The sequence below is a fragment of the Melanerpes formicivorus genome, unplaced genomic scaffold (genome assembly GCF_026170545.1).
Source record: "Melanerpes formicivorus ecotype bairdi unplaced genomic scaffold, bMelFor1.0.p_v2 SCAF_41, whole genome shotgun sequence".
NCBI lineage: Eukaryota > Metazoa > Chordata > Aves > Piciformes > Picidae > Melanerpes > Melanerpes formicivorus.
In genome coordinates, this window is record NW_027142393.1 from 4,916,527 (window position 1) to 4,929,970 (window position 13,444).

The window sequence follows — 13,444 nt, forward strand, 5'->3', positions numbered from 1 at the left end:
GGGAGGTTGTAGAGGGGTCTGGGTGGGAGGGATGTTGTAGAGGGTCTGGGTGGGAGGGAGGTTGTAGAGGGGTCTTGATGGGAGGGAGGTTGTAGAGGAGTTTGGGTGGGAGGGAGGTTGTAGAGCAGTTTGGGTGGGAGGGAGGTTGTAGAGGGGTCTGGGTGGGAGGGAGGTTGTAGAGGGGTCTGGATGGGAGGGAGGTTGTAGGGGGGTCTGGATGGGAGGGAGGTTGTAGGGGGGTCTGGGTGGGAGGGATGTTGTAGAGGGGTCTGGGTGGGAGGGAGGTTGTGGGGGGGTCTGGATGGGAGGCATGTTGTAGAGGGTCTGGGTGGGAGGGAGGTTGTAGAGGGGTCTGGGTGGGAGGGAGGTTGTAGAGGGTCTGGGTGGGAGGGAGGTTGTAGAGGGGTCTGGGTGGGAGGGAGGTTGTAGAGGGTCTGGATGGGAGGGAGGTTGTAGGGGGGTCTGGATGGGAGGGACGTTGTAGAGGGCCTGGATGGGAGGGAGGTTGTAGGGGGGTCTGGGTGGGAGGGATGTTGTAGAGGGTCTGGGTGGGAGGGAGGTTGTAGAGGGTCTGGGTGGGAGGGAGGTTGTAGAGGAGTCTGGACACAAAAGGGACAGAAATGCTGTTTGGAAGTGTTTGTTGAATTGTTTTAGGAAGACAGATAACCAAGTTCCAAAACACTTCTAGTCCATTCCAAACTTGATTTTGCAGCATGGAGCCTCTCTCTTTGAAAGCCAATGAAGTGTAAGCAGTCAGATGTGGATTTTGTCTGAGGCCCACATTATTCTTTGGATGTCATAAGGGAGCTGCTGTGAACTGCAAATTGCTTCTAATGCAATGAGCAGCACTTTGCCTAGTTGGTTATGTCTATAATACTTTGTATTTATGTCACAATTATGATTCTTTTGTATGGGAATTTGTTCTGTGAAAGAATTCTGACAGGCAGAGCAATGCCATGAAACCAGTGCCAGTTTATCTGACTGATCACTCATTTCTTCATCTTTGGAAATGCAGCTAACACAAATGGAGTTTCATTCTGCAGCGTTCTAAACCAATCTCCATCATATTTATCTGCAGCCCACTGTGCAGAGCTCTTTTCAATCTCATTATCCAACTAGAGTGATGGTTATGTTATGATTACACACACAATTATTTATATTCATGCCTTTCAGCCTGAAGAATGCTTCAGCTGTATAGATTTTTCCCTGGGACAGTGATTGGAAGGGCTGTTTCTGTTGGCTTTGCAATGGGAGTGAATGATGTTAGCTCCCATAGGGTGAGAGCTCCCAGCTCCCTCACTCTCTGGGGGGAGTTCATGCAAATCAGTTTTCTGGGGGGGAGCTACACACATTAAAACTGAATCCAGTTTGAAACAGTTTTTACAACTTGAGCAGTCCAGCTTAAACCATTTTCTCTCCACCTCTGTTCCATTTTATTAGAGGAGACAATCAGTACTGAAGTTGCATGACAGATTTTATTCTGGCTGCATTCTGTGTTCATGAAATATCCTAGTGAGACCTTTCAGAAGCTCCAGAAAAGAGGAGTCTGTCAGAGGCCACCTATCTGCTCTGTCTCTGGGGGGCTGAGTCTTCCTCAGTTACAGAGTTTGTAGTTGCTGGGGATGAGAGAAGCCTGGCCAAGCCTTTTACTCCTCAGGAGAAGAAGAAGGTGCTACCTCATGCCTAAGAGACTGCAGTCACTTTTTCTCTTCTGAATACAATGTGTGGCTCAGAGAGAAGTGGGAGCAGGTGGAGGATAAGACATTTATGGGGGAAAATAACCCTGACTTGAAGTGGCCTTTCACAAGTTTGTCTGTGTTTCTCTCTTCTGCTTTGCACTGTTCCCTGATGGCACAAGTTACTGATGGGCCAGGCAGGTCCTTTCTGGAAGGCAGCATCCCCCAGGGAAGTTACAGACAGCTGAAGCCCCTCCTGGCCAAGCGCAAGCAGAACGTGCTGTGTTGTAAGGGCCTTTGGCAGCTCCCCTCTCAAGTCAGGCCAAAGGGTTATTCCTGGCTAAGCCATGGAAAGAAAGTGGCAGCAGTGTATGGTCAAGGAAGAGATCCACTGTTTCTGTTTGCTCTCCACCCCTGAACTTGGGATCTGTTCACTGAGTTCTGCCAGGAGTGCCGTTCTCTGCAGACAGCTTGGGGGGAGTGCTTGTGCTCCTGGATCAGACACTGATACTCTTTTGTCTTTCTGTCTCCCTCTGGGCTTTCTCTGTCTTCCTTTTGTCCTCCCAGGGGGAAATATCTGTAGAGCTGATGAATTTCTGTGCAACAACTCCCTCTGCAAGCTGCATTTTTGGGTGTGTGATGGCGAGGACGACTGCGGAGATAACTCTGACGAAGTCGCCGAGATGTGTGGTAGGATCTTGCGTTTCCATTGCTCTCCTTGTGGCACAGCAAGAGATGAGTTGTAACAGCAACAGAGAAGGACGTGTGCCTCCTCCCAGTCTCTTTGCCTTTTGGAAGCTCAGTGCAAAATGTGGGATGTGCTTTCTGGTGTTGCTATCTGAGTAACTTCAGAGAAGATATTTGTGAGAAGTTCATCTTTTTGCTAGGGAATTCACAGATGGGGAAAGGTCACTTCTCCAGCGGAGTATTGATCACCATTAAATAGCCTACTTTATTTGGTTCATTTCTGTCTGGAGAAGAGGAGGCTGAGGGAGACCTCACTGCTCTCTTCAACTCCCTTGAAGGAGGTTGGGGTGAGGTGGGGGTTGGTCTCTTCTCCTTAGTGTCAGGTGATGGGACAAGAGGATATGGTCTGATTGGATATAAGGAGAAACTTCTTTCCTGCAATAATGGTCAGGGGTTGGAATAGGCTGCACAGGGAGGTGGTGGAGTCACCACCCCTGGAGGTGTTCAAGAAACCTGTGGCCATGGCGCCTGGGGACATGGTTTAGTGGTCATGGTGGTGGTGGGTCTTAGGTTGGACTTGGTGGTCTCAAAGGCCCTTTCCAACCCAATCAGTTCTATGATTTTCTGATCCCAAACTGAAGTGCAATTGCCTTTGTGCCACCCAATAGTCTCCTTCCCTGAGTGAAGAACTCATACAGCAGGCGTTGTTGAAGGCCTGCTCTGGTCCTTACCAGTGCTTCAAACCAAATGCCATTCATGTGCCAGGTGCAAATGTGTGCCCCTGCCTGCTCATTGCTTGGAGAAGGAGGGCTTCAAGAAGGTCCAGGCTGGGTAACAGCTGATTCTTTTTTGCCCCCTGCAGTCAAGTTCCCATGCCCTCCAACCAGGCCGTACAGGTGCAGGAACAACAGGGTCTGTCTGCGCCCCGAGCAGATGTGCAATGAGGTTGATGACTGCGGGGACAACTCGGACGAGGATCACTGCGGTAGGTGCCATTACCTCATTACCCTTCAGGGCATTCAGAGCAGAGAAAACAACTCAAAAGCAAGCTTTGATCTGCTTGTCCTTCAGTCAAGCTTAGCTGGAGGTTAGTAGGTCAGAATGGGACACCAAAAGAAATTCAGCTTGAAGTCATTTTCCAGTCGCTTGATGCTTCGTGGCCGTTCCCATCTGCGTGTGTCTAAAATCATCTGAGACTCTTAAATGCTGATTTCTGCTTCTCTCATTAATTTGTAATTATCTAGATAAAATCACATATAAAGCAAGGCCCTGTAAAAAAGATGAGTTTGCTTGCACTGATAAGAAGTGCATCCCCATGGAGCTCCAGTGCGATTGGTTCGACGACTGCGGAGACGGTTCGGATGAGCAAGACTGCAAAATGAGTGAGTTTGGCTGCTCTTGGTGGCTGCAGCAAGAGAGAAATCATTAACTGAGGCTTTCAGCCATGCAAAACCTACTCAGCAGCACAGAAGTCAGAACCTTTTCATTTTTTTTAGTTGAAAAAACGGTTTAATTTTATTTGACGTGCCACAGGGGGAGGACTAATCTCACAGCAGCTCAGCTGTGGCCGGTTTCAGAGTGACTCTGGAGCTTGGGAGGCAGTTTGCTGTTGATTGCATTTGATTCCATGTCTGCAATGAGATAAACTTGAATATTAAATTGTTGATGAGCAGTGAAGTGTTGGTGAGAGCCTGGCACAGGTTGCCCAGGGAGGTGGTGGAAGCCTCATCCCTGGAGGTGTTTGCAGCCAGGCTGGATGTGGCTGTGAGCAACCTGCTGTGGTGTGAGGTGTCCCTGGCCATGGCAGGGGGGTTGGGACTGGATGAGCCTTGAGGTCTCTTCCAACCCTGACGATTCTGTGATTCTATGAAGTGTCTCCATGAACTGCTGTCAATATCTAGGAGGATTATGTTGTAGAATTGTTTAAGATTCACTTCTTTAACAGAAAGAGAAATGTCTCCTTGGTTGTTTTCACTTTAGATCTCATTTTTAACAGCTGAGACAAGGCTGTCAGTGTTAGATTTCTGAGACATTTGGCTTGTGTTTAGGTGTCACAGAGTATACCTGTGAGGATAACATTAATCCCTGTGGAGATGATGCCTTCTGTAACCAAACCAACAGTTCCCTGCTGTGCCGCTGCAAGCCTGGCTTCCAGAGAAACAGGAGGAACAGGCAATGTGAAGGTACAGATCTGTTCCAGCATCCCTTCCTGCGAGGCACTTAAAGTCAGTTGCGTGGTCAGGTCCTTTGCTGGAGAAGTACAAACCCATCCCAGAGTTCTCTCTGCAGGGGGGAAACTGTTTCATGGCTATGGGATTAAGAAATCAAGAAAAGAATCTGAAGGGATTTCTAGGATGTAGGTTTATGCATTTTCCCTGGGGAGGTTATCAAGGATCAACAGTGGTGGGGAATGTGGAAAGGTCCAAGTGAGACCACTACATAATTGTATGATTTAAGGAGTAAAGATGAGATTTAAGGTCTAGTAGATTATTTAACTGAGTGTTTGGTATTGGTGTCCCCAGCAGGGATCCTACAGGAAGGCTGCAGAGGGACTTGTCCTGAGAGTGTCTACAGACAGGACAAGGTTTGAAGCTGAGGCAGAGCAGGGTAAGAGTGGAGCCGAGGAAGAAGTTGTTCAGCAGGAGGCTGCTGAGACTCTGGCCCAGGCTGCCCAGGGAGGCTGTGGCTGCCTCCTGCCTGGGGGTGCTGCAGGCCAGGCTGGATGAGGCCTTGAGCAGCTGAGTGTAGTTGAGAGGTGTCCCTGGGCATGGTGGTTGGAGGAGATGAGCTCTGAGGTTCCCTTCCATTCTGAGCCAGGATTCTGTGATTCTCCATTGAAACTTGAGTTTAAATTGGTATACAAGAATAATTGGAGAGACATAAAGTAATGAAGCTGCAGAGAATTAAACTGGAATGAAAATAAAGAGACTGAAAGTAAAATTCCTTATGAAATGCAGTCTGAACATATCTAATGGTGTGCTGTCAGAGAAGATGACACAGTTGTTATCATGGAAGAGCTGATCAGAAAGCACAAATCCAGCTCCCCACAGAATGGGCTGGAAAGTCATTGTCTTACTGGTGGGCAGTAACTTGGCAGGAGGGGGTGGAGATAGCTTCAGTGGGACCAGCACAGGGAGTCCCCTCCTGCACAGCCAAACTGCAGGGTTTGGCTCTTTACAGAAAGCTAAACACGGGAGCTTTGTGTGGAGTACTGACTGTGGCAGATGCAGGGTGAAGATGATTGTAACAGACATCTCAATTCCCAAAGCTGATTTCAGTCTCTGATGATAATAGGTTGACATGGCAAGGATGGAGAAATAAAAGTCTTTCTGAGCTATGTTGATTGCAGCAGAAATAACCTCAGTGATAACTGCAGAAGGCTGCTGCGAGACATGCCAGTGATTACAAGTTACTTTTCATCTCTTTGCTTCTGTGATTCTTCAAGCAGTGTTTTAAACTCCAGGTGGATAAAGTGCAATTCTCTCCCTTCTAGATATCAATGAGTGCATGGTGTTTGGTGTCTGCTCCCAACACTGCAACAATGTTAAGGGCTCCTACAAGTGTGCGTGCGAGAAAAATTATAAGGAGTGGAATAACAGTTGCATAGCAAAAGGTAAGGCTGGGAAAATCAAAGCAGGGAGACAGCACTCAATAGTCTGTGTTGTGCAGGGCTGGGAACACGGAGGTGTTGCTCCTAGAGTTTCTTTTGAGATCAATAATTGATGAACTGTGCACAGGAATCGTTCTGGAGAACGCTCAGCTTTACCTTTCCTCGCAGTGCGCAGTGAATGCTGCTCGCTTATCCTCTGCCTCAGAGGAGGGGCTGGCTGTCTGTATTGCTCAGTGTGCTATTGCAGTCTTCAGCAATCAAAATGAGGATTAAGATAAAGATTGTATCAGCTAAGCATCAAAAAGCTACTTGAGTGAAAGCCACCAATTTTGCAGCAGTTGACGTTTCCCTTATTTTTGTTTCGTTACAATAATCCCTAGGCTCTGAAGATCAAGTTCTCTATGTTGCTAATGACACTGACATCCTGGGTTTTGCATATCCATTCAACTACAGTGATGTGCATCAGCAGATCTCACATCTTGAGCACAACTCAAGGATCACTGGGATGGATGCTTATTTTCAAGGAGACATGATTGTCTGGAGCACTCAGTTCAACCCGGGAGGGATTTTCTACCGAAAACTCCACGACAGAGAGAGGAGGCAGAGCAGCAGTGGCTTGATAGTAAGTGACCAGCCTCGGAGCTTTCCTCGCCCAGATTCCTTTAGATGTGTTTTTCTCTTCTGATTGTCTGTAGCAGCAGCTGTCTGTCTGAGAATGGTATAGCTAGAGGTGGTGTGGATGGAAGTCCCTGGCCGCAGCCGAGTCCCTGCCCATGGTGGGGAGGTTGGAGATGATCTCTGAGCTCCCTTCCAACCTGAGCCATCCCAGGATTAAACTGTTCAGAGTATTTCCCCATCGTTATTCCACAAAGCCTCCAATACTGTTGCCTTGTGTATAACTGATCAGTGGCTTCACTGCTTTCAGAGTATCTCTGCAACATCATCACTTGAATTTGGATGTGAAAAGCTTGAGAACTCCTTACTTCTTAATCCAAGTTTTTCTAATGGCTGAGGTTTCAAAGGTTGCATTAGAACTTTTCTGTCTAGACTTTGATGTGCAAATCAGGACACTAAACCTGAACAAAGTCACCTGCATTTTCAGGTAATTACATTAATGCAAAAATCCATCTCCACTGAAATTGCTCCATGGAATTAGCATATCAAGAGCCTCCCTCAGAGAATAGCTTTAAGTATCTCTTGTTATTATTTTTTTCTGTGAGAAGGGGTTTAAGCTTGGCACAAATTGAAGCATTAAAAGAAACAGTAAATATCAACTCTTCAGAGTTTATTGACAGGTGCAGGTGAAGATTGCATTCCATGGGAGGTAAGCTGCTCTGAGTGAACTGGTGCTCACCGGGGCAGCAGATGTTCGGTGGCATGGCCCTTGGAGATAGAGACCTCATTTCTCCGAGGCTGGTGTTCAGCACAGACTGACCTGCCCCTGCCAGCTGAGGTGCTGGAGGAAGGCACAAAGGTGAACAGAATCAAATAGTTGCACCTCATAAGAGGGGAGAAAACACAGGTTTTGAGATGTACCCAGTCAGGGCATGAGCAGCTTGCTCCTGTCCCACTGGTGCAAGAGCTTAACAAGGAGCCTTAACCACCCTGCTGATACACCCACAGAGGTGCTGCCAGGGCTTGCCCCAGAGCCCAGTGAACATCAGTGCCCCTGGGCATGGAAGCAATTTCCAGGCTGTTTTGTCTGAGCAGCACTGATTTCTGGTTCTGTCCAGAAGCCAGAGCTCTGTGTGGAGGTAGTTTCTGTGCTTAGGAGACCTTCTCTTTCTGGAATCAGCTGTTTGGGGGGGTTAGGTGTGAGAGGAATGATACTTTGGTGAACCTTTGCACCTCCTGTGCTGCTCAGCTGCCCAGGAGCACTCTGCTTTGCACAGCAGAAGTCTACGAGTTTTCTGGTGTTGGTTTCCCTTTCTTTTTACTGTTCTAACAGGGTGTGGTTAGCTAATGTGCTGGCTTTGATGAGGAGGTTTAAAGCCACCCCAAATCATTGCTTTGTTCCATTCCACAGCAATGCCACGTTGCAAACACCTGTAAACAGAGCAGCCATTGCTTCCCTTGTGCTTTTGACAGAAATGAGATGTGCTTCAGCCTGCCTGTGTTACAGTGCTGAGCACTGCAAGGTGGTGGGTCCCTGCTGCAGCTCTAACCTATTTTCTCCAGGCAAATTCAACCTTAGGGGTTGACTATTTGTCTGCAACCTGCTGCTAGATCAAAAGGCTTCTACACCCAAACTGGGGCTCCCTTGTTCTCTAGGTATTGTTTGTTTCCTATTTTTTTATTGATTATTTGTTTGTTTGGCTTATTATTTACCTTTAAAGAAGGTTTCACACCAGGCAGCAATGCTGATCAAAAGTTGTCAAGCTGACCTGGTCTGTGGTTGTGCAGAGTCCATCTTCCCGATGAGATCTTACATGTTCCATGGAAAATCCAAGGGGGCTGAAATGCCTGCAGGAAATGGGGAATGTGATTCTGTTCCTATTATTTTCATCCTGATTCTGTATGCAGAATTAACATAATCCAAAGAAGCTATTAGGGAAAAGCTCATTTGCACTAAGCAGTTTTTCCTGGGCAGCATGAGACGATGCAGAAGGCATCAGAAATAAGATGGAGCCAAGCTGAAACTTGGTGAGCACAACTGAGAATGACTCAGGGCAGCAGCTACTGCTTTTTACTCTCTTATTTTAACCTCTTATACCAGAAGCCTGCCTTCCATTTCTCCTGCTCCTCTCCTCATCCATCATTCAGTGTTTCAGATGCACCCCAGCATCCCTGGGCATTCACTTCTTCTGTACAGCTGAGAATAATGAGAAAGGGTCCCCGTTGATGAAACCCCCAGCCTCCTTTCAGAGTGGTTTTAGGATGTCTCACCTGCTTCTACCTCCCTCTTTTTGGGGACCATCTCTCACCTGCATGGCAACTCCCCCATGTGCTTGCCAGGTTCCCAAAGGATCAGCCTTCCTGCAAGAGGTGGTTCTTGTCCACTCCCAAGTCAAGCAAGGGACTGTGCTGTCCACAAGCGTTGGTCAACCTCCTTCAAAAAGAGTGGTTGGTCCCAGCCTTGTAGGCTGCTGCCTTGACCCTAAGTGGGGATGTCCAGGTACAAGGTGTGCTTGGCACAGGTGCCTTGAGTACTCCCTAAGTCCAGAGGAGTCTGGGTTGGGCAGACAGCAATGCAGGTACCTTTTGTGTGTCCTGTCCCTGGCAGGAGTGCTGCTTGGGCAATGTAGCAAAGGCAAGAAGAGGATGATGCAGCCCAGTGCCACGCTGTGTGGCATCTGCTGCCAGGCTCCTCATCTCGTAGCAGGGGAGGATGGCATTGGTTTTGGTTTCACTGCTAACAAATGCCTGTGAGCCTGCTGTTAGGGAAACATTGTGGTGTAAATGCAGTGATTGCTTTGCTGCTTTAACAGAGGGAAAGTCAGGCTTCTTTGCATCCCTAGAATATGCATTCTGTGGCAGTTTGGGCTGGATTAAAGGTTTCTGGGCAAGGAACTATCTAAATTTGCCCTTGCAGTCCAATTATTTCACCTAGAGAACGAAGTGACCTTTATGTTATGATGAGGATAGGCTATGGCTGTCTGGTGGCATTAGGGAGCTCTGGCACCCGAGGAAAACAAGTTATTTTAACATTTTCTTTGCTGACTTCTAGTTCAGTGGCATTCCCTTCCTGCCTTTGTCAGGGAGCAGCCATCATTGGCCATGGGGTGACCTGATGCCCTTACAGGTAGAGGCAAACAGCTGCCTGGGTATTTAGCTCATCTGCCTCTTGAAGTTTTTATCATAAGCTGCATTCCCAGTGGAAACAGAGGCATAGAGTCACACAAGCATTTTGGTTGGAAGAGGCCTCGAAGGTCATTGAGTCCAACCACAGCACTGGGCATTGATAAGCCATGTCCCTCAGCACCACCTCTCCACAGCTTTCAAACCCCCCAGAGATGGGGACTCCACCACTGCCATGGGCAGCCTGGGCCAGGCCTTGATAACCCTAAGGGGAAAATAGATGTTCCTCACGTCCAACCTGCCCTTCTCTGGACATGCTCCAGACACTCAGTGTCCCTCTTGGAGTGAGGGACCCTAAACTGTGCCCAGGATTCCAGGTGTGGCCTCACCAGTGCCCAGCCCAGGGCAGTCACATCTGACACATCTTACTCCTCTCCATGAGAGCTCCAGTGAAGAGCAGAGAAACTCATTCATGTCTATCCCCTATTTGCAACATGAGCTTTGTTTAGGACAGTGCTTTAGGCCTCAATGTAGCTGTGAAATCATAACAGAAAAACAAATATTGAAGTTATTATCAGTCAAAACTCTCTTGCCTCTCCTGCAGCCCAGCAGGCAGCTGAGTGCTGAGCTGCAGCCAGAGCAGTGTGGGCAGCAGGGCAGCAGAGGGGATTCTGCCCCTGGGCTCTGCTCTGCTCAGACCTCACCTCCAATCCTGCCTCCAGTTCTGGTGTCCCCAACAGAAGGACACAGAGCTGCTGGAGTGAGTCCAGAGGAGGCCACAAAGATGATCCAAGGGCTGGAGCAGCTCTGCTGTGAGCACAGGCTGAGGGAGCTGGGGCTGTGCAGCCTGCAGAAGAGAAGGCTCCAGGGGGACCTCAGAGCTGCCTGCCAGCACCTGAAGGGATCCTGCAGGAAGGCTGCAGAGAGACTTTTGCTGAGGGTGTCTAGAGACAGGCCATGGGGAATGGTTTGAAGCTGAAGCAGAGCAGGGTTAGAGTGGAGCTGAGGAAGAAGTTGTTCAGCAGGAGGCTGCTGAGACTCTGGCCCAGGCTGCCCAGGGAGGCTGTGGCTGCCTCCTGCCTGGGGGTGCTGCAGGCCAGGCTGGATGAGGCCTTGAGCAGCTGAGTGTAGCTGAGAGGTGTCCCTGGGCATGGTGGGGAGGTTGGAGATGGGCTCTGAGCTCCCTTCCAGCCTGAGCCTTGCTGGGTTTCCATGGTTCTGGGGTTGCACAGGTGAAGCTGAATACTGCACTAGCTCTGGCTCAAATCCTGTTGGGACCCAGGGACAGTTAACAGCAAGGGAAGAGAAAGAGTTGAACATTTTCTTCCAGCTGCATACCAGCAGAGGTAATTTTGTGGTGATTTCTGGGTGCTGTGGTTTTATTTAACCTCGGCAGGCTGCTCAGCAGCCATCCCTCATAATGGTCTCATTTTCAGTGAGCTCTTTGTGCTGGATCATACTGCATGGAGTTTAATGGCTGTATAACCTGAATCCTTCCTGCTTTCCTTCTGAATCAAAGTATGTAACATTTTTCTGCTGCAGTATCAATGGTTGAAGTGGTTCATCCTCAGTGCCTTTTTCTTAGTGTAGGTACCTCTAGACTGGAGCAAACATCTGTGAGCCATGGCCTTGTTCTCCTGCTCCGAACAGTGATGTAACTTTGTCACCAGGCAACAGGACTGTCACTTAATTCTTGTACAGCCTGTCTCCTGCAGCTGGAACTTGTGTCCTCCCAATGCAGTGTGTTTAGCTGGCTCCCTGTGTTAAAAGTCAAAGTTACTTAACTGGGACAAGTCAGATAAATCTGTGGCTGTGCAGCTGCTGTGAAAGGTCACTTCTGTAAATCTGACTTCAACATCTGTTCCTTGCAGTGCCCAGAATTCAAACGGCCTCGGGGCATTGCTGTGGACTGGGTTGCTGGGAATGTTTACTGGACTGATCACTCCAGAATGCACTGGTTCAGCTACTACACAACCCACTGGACTAGCCTGAGATACTCCATCAATGTAGGACAGCTGAATGGACCTAACTGCACGAGGCTCCTCACCAGCATGGCAGGAGAGCCGTATGCCATCGCTGTAAACCCCAGGAAGGGGTATGTATGCCTCAGCCTTGCGCTCTCTCAGTCAAACTGAACTGCAGAGTGAGAGAAAACAATGATTCCCACAGATCTCTGCACTTGCCCAAGTCATTTCCTTGACATTCCTGCTCAAAAGAGAAGACTGAGAGGGGATTTAATAAATGTCCATCAATGTCTGAGGGCTGGGGGTCAGGAGGGAGGGGACAGACTGTGCTCAGCTGTGCCCTGGGATAGCAGGAGCTGCAGCCCAGGAGGTTCCACCTCAACATGGGGAGGAACTGTGAGGGTCACAGAGCCCTGGAGCAGGCTGCTCAGAGAGGTTGTGGAGTCTCCTTCTCTGGAGCCTTTCCAGCCCTGTCTGGGTGTGTTCCTGTGAAACCTGTGCTGGATCCTATGGTCCTGCTCTGGCAGGGGGTTGGACTCAAAGATCTCCTGAGGTCCCTTCCAACCCCTGACACCCTGTGATCTGTGAATTTAGTAAAGCAGGGTCACTTCTCTCCTATCTTTCAAGCAGGCTGAAAGGCTGAGGATAATTTCATATTGAGGTTGTGTGCAGGCATCTAACTTGTCTGTTGTGTTGGCCACTTGTAGGATGATGTACTGGACAGTCATTGGGGATCGCTCTCACATAGAGGAGTCCTCCATGGATGGCACTCTGAGAAGGATATTGGTGCAGAAGAATTTGCAGAGGCCTACAGGTATGCAGCTGATCCAGGTGTCCTGACTGCCTGAGAGGCACTTGCTAGCTCCCTGTGGGTTTATTGGCTGAATTCCAGTCTCAGCTTTTTGAGACCTGTATGCTGGGTATTCCCACTCAGTTACTAATCAAGTTCTTGCTCTGTTTTCAAATGATGCAAAAGTTTAAGTCCTGCTAAGATGTACCAAAGGTTGATGTGAGGGTTTTCCAGAGCAGTAGCCAAGGACTCTCTATGTAATCAGTTCAAGCATGGTTTGTTCAGTAACACTTCACAGCTTCAGGTGAACAAAACTTCAAGCAAGATCAGTGAAGGGAACACCACTTAGTGGTGAGACTCAGTTCTAAGAATGCCTATGGAACCTCCCAGCCTGCTCCAGTTGCTGTCCAGGTACACTGCAATATAGTCTAAACCAAGCTCAGAGGATGCAAAGGAGCACCAGCTTCATTATCTCAGCATCGTACAGAGCTGTGTTGAAGCTTGAGAGTGCATGTTGAGATCTTCTGAACTGCCCTTCCCATTCCACTGGCAGGGTACAGGTGATGTTCATTGCAAAGGGACTGGTAAATCCAGAAGGAAATGTGTGTGTCTCTATCAAATAACAGCCTCCTGTCTTCAAGCCACAAATGATTTGTTCCTGACCTGTTTTCTCCTGCAACACTTGATGTTTCTCCAGGCTCACAATGACAATGTGTTGTCACTGCATTGCAAATGATGGGTTGCCTGGCTGTGGTATGCAGCCCTCTTGAAGCACAGGTCTCTTTCAACAGGATACCCTCTGAATACCCAAGTATTCAGAAGCTGCCACTGTCACAGCAAGGAGAAGTCATTTCTCAACAGAGTCCCAGGCTAAGGCTGCTGGTGGTATGCAGATTGCACTCATCCCTTAAGGAAACCTTTTGACTGGCATGGATTGAAATCACACAGTTGATGAGGAAAGCTTTGAGGAGAGGGAGGT

At 48.6% G+C, this 13,444-nt stretch overlaps 1 protein-coding gene across 1 annotated transcript in view; it reads left to right on the forward strand.

The window, feature by feature from the left end:
- Positions 1 to 13,444, forward strand: part of LRP1B (LDL receptor related protein 1B) — a 603,705-nt gene that overhangs the window by 537,675 nt on the left and 52,586 nt on the right. The window contains exons 72-79 of the mRNA XM_068158711.1: positions 2,244 to 2,366; positions 3,226 to 3,348; positions 3,608 to 3,745; positions 4,412 to 4,546; positions 5,857 to 5,976; positions 6,354 to 6,595; positions 11,583 to 11,806; positions 12,383 to 12,489. Coding sequence (XP_068014812.1) covers positions 2,244 to 2,366; positions 3,226 to 3,348; positions 3,608 to 3,745; positions 4,412 to 4,546; positions 5,857 to 5,976; positions 6,354 to 6,595; positions 11,583 to 11,806; positions 12,383 to 12,489 — 1,212 coding nt within the window. The remainder of the gene's footprint in view (positions 1 to 2,243; positions 2,367 to 3,225; positions 3,349 to 3,607; positions 3,746 to 4,411; positions 4,547 to 5,856; positions 5,977 to 6,353; positions 6,596 to 11,582; positions 11,807 to 12,382; positions 12,490 to 13,444) is intronic.